The 9,641-nt window shown below is 45.6% G+C and overlaps 1 protein-coding gene across 1 annotated transcript; it reads right to left on the bottom strand.

Annotated features, from left to right (window-relative positions):
• Positions 1-757: 757 nt before the first annotated feature.
• On the bottom strand, positions 758-8,714 carry LOC149348769 (ixochymostatin-like). Its single transcript, XM_089585901.1, has 2 exons — positions 8,421-8,714; positions 758-991 (listed from the first exon to the last, which is right to left on the bottom strand). The coding sequence occupies exons 1-2, from the start codon at positions 8,497-8,499 to the stop codon at positions 777-779; spliced, it is 294 nt and encodes a 97-aa protein (XP_089442027.1). The 5' UTR covers positions 8,500-8,714; the 3' UTR covers positions 758-776.
• Between the last annotated feature and the right edge of the window lie 927 nt (positions 8,715-9,641).

Genomic DNA, 9,641 nt, shown 5'->3' with positions numbered 1-9,641 from the left:
GCAGTACCACAATAACCAAGGCGACAAGAGAAAAGAAAAAAGATTCCGATACCGTATGTCCATGGCATAAGCGAAAGCTTGTCTAGGATGTTTCCTTCAGAAGAAGTCGACGTGATTATAAAAATACCAAGCGAGAAGTTCACGGCTGTCGCATATAGGATGTCCTGCGCTGATTGCAGGCATGTGTACATGGGCGACACGTGTCATTTCGGAGGAAAAAAAAAGAAAAGATGGCAGCAGCCCCACAATGACGTCAACGGGTAGCGACTGACAAAAACTGCGCTGGTGGAAATTCCAGTCTCCTCCGGCCATGAGATCGACTGGGACAGCGCAAGGATAGTTGGAAAAGAAAAAGAACAAGACGACAAGACGTTACCTGAAAACTGCTTACATGCAGACGACAGCGGACACACTCAATCGTAAAGAAAGCAATCTACTCCCGATCTGCCACCGCTGCTTGCGTCATAACACGAAATATATATCAAGCTTCACTTCATTTCCTTCATTAACGGGTCATTCGCCGGCGATACTTCTCCGCCATGATTTATTCCTTACCAGACGGGTTTCCGTCAGACCTTTCATTTCAGATGTGTGTTTTCATTCTGCGAAGTTTCTAAGTATTTCTCTAACAAACTTGCCGAATAATTTGGGCAAAATTTACGACCACCACTGCAGAGTGTCACTCACCGATGTCGCCCACAGTACAATGAGTCCAACTGCGCGTAGAGGCAATATGGGGCACATGAACCGGGACAAATAGGAGTGAAGTGTGTTTATTATTCCCTCGCGCAGTGGTCCCAGTTGACGCATTCCCCCTGGTGGTTGCGGAAGTAGCCGTCGCCGCAGTAGCATCCGCTCGTGCAGTCCTTGCAGTCGAGGCCTGAGATGGGGTTGTCGCAGCTCAGCTCTCGGCAGTCGTTGCCCGAACAATCCTGCCACTGCTCCCAGCCGGGACACGCCTTGGGGTCGGGGGTGGTCGTTTGGTCGTCGTCTGCGGGCATACAATAGGTTGTAGTTAGTGGATTCTATACCTCAAAGGCATCGCGGTGGGTTGGTAGGGTTTCTGTGCTAGATCCGACCTGCTGAAGTTCTCTACCAGGCACTCGCATCTCAGTTCATAGATTTTTTTTTAATTACATATCTAAATCAACGCGGCTGCCTGAGCCAGATCCATCTGACGAATACCTTAAGCGTTCAGCCATGGCAGCGGGTCACACATAGAAGATTCCAAAGCATCAAAGCAGTAATGAACCCGATAGTATCAGGGAGCCGCTCCTTTTCAATGGTTCATTGTTCATCCACGAAACTTTTCGAACTAGTTGTGAACAAGCTTCCTTCTACCTGCAAATTTTACGTCGGCCCAACGAGAGGTTTTGTTTTTTTAATGCGAGAGCATTAAAAGCCCCACGGCAGCAAAATGCATCGTCATTAGTAACATTCTCCCATTGGCTAAAAGAACTGGCGTCGCAAAGGACAGCATTGCAGTTAACTGGAGGGAAGTGACGTCAGTAGACCGGACGTTACGTCACTCATGCGAAGGCATCAAGAGCTACAAATGCTGTGGCATTGCCGACACGTATTGATTTTAGGTCTCTGGTGTGAATTTTATTTTATACTTATATGCGTGTAGTAAACGCAAACTTTATCGTCAGGCATCTGCTACACCAACGAGGGCAAAGTTAAAGGCATTTCAAGTAAACAAAGAGGATTTGTTGTACATATTTCAACCAGTACAGTAGGTCCATGACAGCGACTGTTGTGGGTGTCACCACACAACAGTTGCAAAGTTGATATTGAAATAAGTGGTATATTTTGCGATTTCTCTAGCTTGGGCGAGTTAGTGTGACATGTTTCGGACTTACCCGGCTCTACAAAAGAAAAGTGTACAAATAAGATAACAATGAGGCAAAAAATAGAATTATCCCCACCACGCGTCGGCCGTGTTCGGATCGAGGCGAAACGCAAAAGGCGCCCGTGTGCTGTGCGAGGTGAACGCACGTTAAAGATCCCCAGGTGGTCGAAGTTATTCCGGAGCCCTCCACTACGACACTTCTTTCTTCCGTTCTCCTTTCACTCCATTTTCTGTCCTTTTCCTTACGGCGCGGTGGAGGTGTCCGCCGAAATGTGACAGATACTGTGCCATTTCTTTTCCTCAAAAACCAATTGTTATTACCGAAGTCAAGCGCTTTTTACCACGCCAGTCCTTAGACTACCATCGCAGTGGTGGCTCAGTGGTTATGGTGCTCGGCTGCTTACCCGAAAGACGCTGGTCCGATCTGTCTGCGGCGGTCGCATTTCGACGAAGGTAAAATGCCAGAAGCCCGTGTACTGTGCGGTATGAGTTCACGTTATAGAACTCCAGGTGATCGAAATTGCCCAGAGCCCTCCACTACGGCGCCCCTCATAACTTAAGTTCCGATGGGACGTTGAACCCCATAAAACCAACCCAAAACTTTCTTAACTGGTTCGCGGCGCGCAGGCAGCACGGCGTCGACTTCCTGAATACAATCAATTTGATACTCCGCTTTTGAACAGGATACTGCTGGTGCGGTCTCTAGTCGCGGAGGCCGCGGCGTCAGCGTTTAAATAGAAACGAAGTACAATAACGTCTTTCTTCTGAGATTCAAGCCCGCGTTAAAGAACCTGAGGTCTTCGCAATTAGGCTAGAGCTCTCTGGTGCAGCGCACCTAATATCCACTGATTCGGGTCTAGAAGCGCCATCAGGCATCCGTTATTTTATAATTCATAAGTTGAGCTATAAAGGAAAGAAACTTCGCGCATTTAACGTTACGAACACTACGCGTTGACTTTAGCTTTTTACGCCGGGGAACGGGGACATCATTTTACCTTGCTGTTGCTTTTTCTTCAGTCCAACTCTCTGCCTGCTCGTTGGAGGGCGTTAAAATTAGGTACACTGGCTTTCATAGGACAATCAAGCCGTGTGATGTCCATTGCATATATGTATTACCCAGGACCTACGACTTTTTTTATCACCGTACATGCGCAAATTTTGTGGTTATGCCAGTTTCTTTATGTCTCGTGGAATTTTGGTGCCATTTATATTTCGCGATACTCAGAAGAATAGAAAAAAAGCCGGGGCCCCAGGTGACTCGCCCGCCCGGACACCATAAAGAGCTTCTATTGTACACATATCTAACAAATTCCGACATCTTACCTCACCTTCCGATCTTTGTTCACAAGCTGGTCTTCATACGTTAGAGTCGTGTACAAAGCTTGATAGGCTAAAATCCTTGTACCACATTATCCATATTCATATTCATATCGACAGATAGAAATTTTTTGAAATTCGTTCTAACGAGACATCACGCCATCGTCATTCTATGTTTATTCCAGCCCCATTTTCGCAGTCATTGTTCTAAGTGAAGTTTTTTTCGAATAACGATTAATGCCTGGAAATCTCTACCTGACACTACTGTACAATGCACGTCTGTCGAAAAATTCACAACCATCACAGACACTTGTTTTCTCCAGCCAATGAGTTTCTTTCATTTGCAAGTGCACCCAGCGTTGTATACCTAAGTTAAGCATATGGAGTAGCATGCTAGGTTAATAACCAGGCAGACCTCTCCTTTATTCATTGGTCTGTCTTTCCCTCTCTCTCTCTCAATGTAGAATACAACTCAGTCACTTACCAATAACGCGCTAAAAAATACACGCCCAGAACTCAAGCTTCTTTCGAGAATATATACCGGGTGTCCCACCTACGATGTTGCACAATTTTTAAAAGTAGTAGTTTTCAGTTAGCATAGCACCTTTTTCGGCACAGTATTGTCATCGACGCAGCGCATCAGAATGCAACTAAGACGTCCAAACTAGTGGCCTCGTAACTAATATTGAATAATTAATTTTTCTACTATTACTGTGTGGCTCCTTGATTATTGAGAGACGTGTAGCCAACCGTGAGTAATATTCATATCAGTTTTTAGAATTGAGAAAATGCAGTTATTTTCGGCGTTGTGGCCCACCAAATTATGGCTATTTAGACGAATTACATCTCAGGAGAGGATGTTTTGCCCTTAAGCTTCTCGAAAGTGCATGTATTTTGGTGCGATGTAGGCAAAGTTTGTTGGGCCACAGCACCGAGGATAACTGCGTTTTCATAGCTCTAAAAACTAATCTGTATATTACTTAGAGTGGGATACACGCCACTCAATTGGTGAGGCTAACAGTAAGAGTTAAAAGGTTTACTCAACTACTTAAGCAGCCTACTAGTTAAAACGACTTGGCTCTATTCTCCTGCGCTACACTGCTGACAATACTATGCAGAAAAAAGCGCTCTTCTAACTCAAAAAGCCAATTTTTAAAAATTGTGAACATGTTAGGTAAAACAACCAGTATGCGCTTTATCTAACACTCTAGTGTTTAGAGTCAGTGCCCTTTCACAGGTATAAAACAGTTAAACAATATACACTAAGGTCAAAAACCAGTGCATGTAACGAATCTGCAGTTGCCGCATAGCTTGCATTTTCTTGTCGTTAAGGGGTAATTTCGAGCAAAAAATATATACAGAAGTTGGTCGGCACACACCCAATTACGCAAAGGAAAAGCTGTAACCGCAGTTAACTTGATACAGTAAACGTTCCCAAAAGTTTTTAATGCTGAGATACCCTTCCCAAAACGGAAACACATAACAACGGAAATCACATAACTCCGTTATCCAAGCTATGCCCAGTGGCTCTGCCCTGCAAAAAAAGCCTTTCGGTGATCATGAACTGCTCAAACCACAAAATCTCCTCTCTTGGTCACAAAACTAACTACGGCGTAAACTGGAAACTGGTAGAGCTGCAACAAGGTAACCATGTGGGCTAGTGGGTAGAGTTGGCTTCCGGGATTGTTTTTTTTTCTTTTTGGATATTGCACTCGGTGTGACATTAAGCGGAGTCCACCGCACTTCGCAGCTGGGCGAACCAGATGCACACCAGTGACAAGGCGGCCATTCCTATTCCGACATCCAAGCGTCGAATGCGAGCGACTCCGCCGCCTGCACGCGCTATCGGAGAGTACGTTGCGCAAGACATTCTCCGTCGGCGTAATACCAGATGATCGAAACGTGCGCGTTTCGTTTCAAGTGGGCTTCCGATAGCATGCCTGCACAAGGAACTTGCCTCTACACCGCAGCCATCCCCCCCCCCCCCCCTCTTCCCACGCGTACTCATACCAGTTCTTGTTTGTATCTTTATAGCCCGCTCAGTCTGTACACGCACTCAGACTTCACGACGTGCGGTTCTCTGTAACCGGTTTCGGGCCGGCAGCGGCTATCAAATGTGTCGCACCTGTCGCGCCAGGCATTGCGGCTTCGGAAACGATTTCACGCGGCCACGACTTCGCGAGACGGGAACGTCTGGTTAAGCGAGCCACGAGGCAGCAATCTCTCTACCCGCAAGCGTGGGCGATGCTACCCGGCGCTGAAAGATTGGGGCTGCCACGAATAATTTGACCGCAACACGGACTTTCTAGGGCTGTTTAGTGCATTGCTTAGAGGGAATTAATTTGCGGGCATATGAGACGACATGAGGAAGAAAGGCAGCGCCTGCGCCTCTCTTGCAACATTTTCTTCACAACTTGTGTCTGGAGGAAAACTGCTTGGTTTGGTTGGTTTATCGGGGTTGAACGTCCCAAAGCAACTAAGGCTATGAGGGACGCCGTAGTGAAGGGCTTCGAAAATTTCGACCACCTGGGGTTCTTTAACGTGCACTGACATCGCACAGTACACGGGACTGTAGAATTTCGCCTTCATCGAAATTCGGCCACCGCCGCCGGGATCGAACCCGCGTCTTTCGGGTCAGCAGTCGAGCGCCGTAACCGCTGAGCCACCGCGGCGGGGCTGGAGGAAAACTGCCTAACGATGATGAAGTACTAGAGCAATACTTGTTGGGCTCCAGTACTTGTTGCAATACTTGCTGTTGTAGCAATACTTGTTGTAGCAATACTTGGCGTTGTTAGTGCGCTGCTATCGTGGATGGGAAATGTTATCAAACGTAACTGCAGCAGCTAACGCCTACAAAATATCGTGTCTTCAAGACGAACAACCCCTGACAGCTAACGTGCAGGTTAATGTACTTTAGAAACTCATTTCGTTTGAGGTGTATATAAACAAAATTGGGGCACACTTAAACAGGACTGCGTTAATGGTTATTTGCTGCTTTCTTAACAACCAACTCTTTCTAATTACACAAGCTCACTAGCATACATCAGAAAGCATACAAGGCCCTGTGATAGACCAGAAGCACAAAGCCTCCTTTTAACCAAGTCTAACGAACATGCCTCAGTGGAATAGGGGCAGTGTGTCTTACTTGCCACCCAAGGGTCATGGGTTCGATTTCCTACTAATTACCCTTTCTTTCTTTTCAGCGTAGTCAATATAGTTTACATCCAACTTTTTGGAATGGCATTTTAGTCACGTTACGACCTCGTAATCACAATTTAGCCCATGTTTTTATCCTTTCCATTCCACAGCTCAACGTCTGATGTCACTACCTTCTCGACCAATCACGATTTTCTCGACACGCCAACGCCAACAACTACTGCGGTTAATCCAATGAACGGGGGCTTACGCTGTTGCGTAATATGCGAAAGGTATGGAGCTCAAATAGCAACGCATATGTAAGCGTGAGCTCAGGCTCAAATGTGAAAGAGAGCAGGCCTACTGCATAATTTCTTTTGTTTATGTGGCAAATGGAGTCTCAGCACAGGATGTTTTTTTTTTTTTAGCTGGATGCGCCGGCGAGTATCACTGGGATGAAATTGGCTGTTATCCGTTCAACCGCTGTCTATACGAAAAGGGGAGTAGGGACTTGCTGGCATTGCTTAAAAAGGCCTCTGCACTGAATTACAAATGTTCTGGCCTGTATGTGACCCGCATTTATCATAGATGCGAGTTGTAGCGTTTAATTACATTCGACTTTCCTTCAAGATTTCTCAAGCACTTATTTGTCAAACAGGGGTATTGTAATCCAAAGCGTACTTAATCACTGGGATTGTTTCATCGTAAATCCGTTTCATGAACAATACATTCCTAATCCATAGCCGGCAGGAATTTGGCATATGATTTTAAGGTATGTAAGATGAGTAGGTGTGCTTTTTAGTAGGTAGATGAGTAGGTGCGCAGAGTTGCTATCAACAATGTTTGCAAGTTATATGTCACTGCTTGTCCTGAGCCTGAAGGGCCAAAACATTGTAAGGACGCTATTCATCTCCTTTTGGTTAACACATTGGGCAGCCCCTAGTAATTAGTGAAAGTAAAAAAAAAGAAGAAAAAACGGTTTCAAGCTATGCCGTAGCATGTAGTCAGGCAAGCGTGAACGTAATGGTTTAAAAAACTTCCGAAGCAATTAGTCATGTGCTCGTTCAGAAAAATTTGAAGCCGACGTTCTTAATGAAGTTTCGACAGAAGTTACCCCTCCAGCACACAAATGGAGTTTTATAAATTTTTTTTATGTTAAAGATGAAGAAAACTCCGGCGATCATAGCTAAACAATTTCTGGCTTCAAAACTGGCAGATTCTATGGTTGTAAGTTAGAATCTCATTCCAGAAGAAATCAAAAAAAGAAAGGAAACGCTTAGCTTAGTAATCAGCATTAAGTGCTTGTCCTTCTACGTTTGACTACCAATATAAAATGTTAGTATTTGGACCTGAAAAAGAAAACAAAAAAGTCGCACTATTCAACCTGCCTGAATGTGAAAAAAGGACGAAATAAATGTAATCCCCTTCCCCCCCTCCAGCTCAGCCTTTCCCAGCAAAAGAGCTTCTACTGCCAAACGTATAATACCTGACTTTTCCTTATCCAAACACCGTGAATGGCGCACATTTACCTGGATCACACTGGCGCCTATTCCATAAACTCATGCACCAACATCGTCACTGAGTAGAGAGGACCTAAGAAAGATTTACTTGCCTAGGGTAAACAATCGAGCAGTTAGTATTAAAGCTTACCATGCCGACAAGTACGCTTTGAGCTCCTTAGAGAATTATGCTGTATTTGTGATAACAAAAACGTTCCTGCGATTGTGCCTGGATAAGTTTTAGACAAGGTTGTGTAAAGCATAAAATGCCTCTAAAAGCACGTGGTTTGATGCAAGAGCTTCAACGCATGTCTGTTGCATATGAACCGTTGACGTGTAACTGGGGCTAGTTGTTAATATCAAGAAAGCGAAAAGGAAAAGGTTTCCAATATTATACACATAATCTTTATCTCTCGATGCAGTAAAACGGCATATAACTCGTGCAGTTCAAGCGAACACGATACCGCGCAGCCAAGTGGTACAAAGTATACAACGAGCTCTAAACGAGGCAGTGCCTATCAAGTCTGATCAGAGTGCGTTTTTTAAAAAAGGATGCGGTCACTGAAAAAGCGCTCCCTTGCTCGGAGAAAGCAGACGCGATAACAATTTATACTCACCTTTCCTTGTCTTAGGAGCCGCAACTACCACGGACACAATCGCGACCATCGCGAACAGCAGCGTCGTAATATTCCTCATCCTCCGTCTGATAAAGTCGCGAGCAGGGTGAAACCGAGACGCTTAGATGTCTCCTACCGCTCCTACTTCTGGAAGCCCTGGGCGAGAACTGGCTGTGGAGCGACTAAGCGAGACGCTGCTGCTGCTGCTGTCGCGATGACCTCTCGATTGGGGCCGCCTGACCCATTTCAGGTCGTGAGCTGCTGCCGCGACGCTTGCCTCCTGGAAATCTCGACATTCCGGTATTATATCGCACCCCCCCCCCCCCCCCCCCCCTTCGTCTCAAGCAACAACCAGCGGGCATCCCGACGCGTTTTTACGGTCTTCGTTCGTGCCTGCTTGTGTTTTCGAAAGGCAAACCCGTTTTGACGCGACTCTTCCGCTCTCATCCCTCCAGTCCGTCCGCCAAGGACCGGTCCTGGCTTGCTCGTTTCTGTACGTCTATATCTGCGATGCGCGACACAACTCTCGCCACAGCGAGCCATAGAGGAAAGCACGGACGAAACCTGGTTTCGTCTGTGCAAAACAAATTCCTGGCTGCTGGAACAGGCGGGGGAACCTGTTACCATAGCGTGCAGAGGGGGGCTTATGGCACTCAGGTCTCAAACTGGAACAGTCTAGCTGCTATTATGCAACCATGGTAGAAGAATAGCCTCCATTTATCCCGTCCAAAAGTCGCTTTCAAGTCGCGAGGTTTTAGACATGAGTAGGTGTTTAAGAAACTGAGAAACAAAGTATATGCACAAGAAGAATTGAAAGCTGGGAAAGTTAGCTCATGCTCAAATCTCCAATATCACACAGGTTAAGTCTTATGGATTGTGATTGCGAGGTAATTTATCAGCTCGCACAGTTATGCAACAAACTATAAATAGTTCAAACCGGCCTATGTATCAGCATTCGCCGCGCGAACACCTTAATTCACTATCGGATTCGGGCTCTTCTCATATGAATGATCAATACCGCGATTTCGGAAAAAGAGGACAATAAAAAGAAAAAGTGCCCTCCTTTGGTTACCAACGAAATATTTTGTTTGTCCACCGTGATAAGACAACAAGACAACTAATAGACGAATATTTCATGTGTAAGGGACAACCGCATTGTGTAAGCAGGCCTTCTTTATTGATCAGCGGTAAAGAGGTTTCCTTTCTAATAATTCATGATTA

Source organism: Amblyomma mixtum, chromosome 4 (assembly GCF_055824585.1).
Source record: "Amblyomma mixtum isolate Tamu chromosome 4, ASM5582458v1, whole genome shotgun sequence".
NCBI classification, from domain to species: domain Eukaryota; kingdom Metazoa; phylum Arthropoda; class Arachnida; order Ixodida; family Ixodidae; genus Amblyomma; species Amblyomma mixtum.
The sequence above is the reverse complement of the archived record's forward strand: the minus strand, read 5'-3'. Positions and strand labels throughout refer to the sequence as shown.

What these genes read in the sequence shown, in the direction of transcription:
- LOC149348769 (XM_089585901.1), bottom strand. Translation starts at nt 8,499, where the DNA reads ATGAGGAATATTACGACGCTGCTGTTCGCGATGGTCGCGATTGTGTCC. An exon ending in GGCTCCTAAGACAAGGAAAG is followed by an intron (nt 992 to 8,420) that starts GTGAGTATAAAT and finishes GTATGCCCGCAG; the next exon opens with ACGACGACCAAACGACCACC.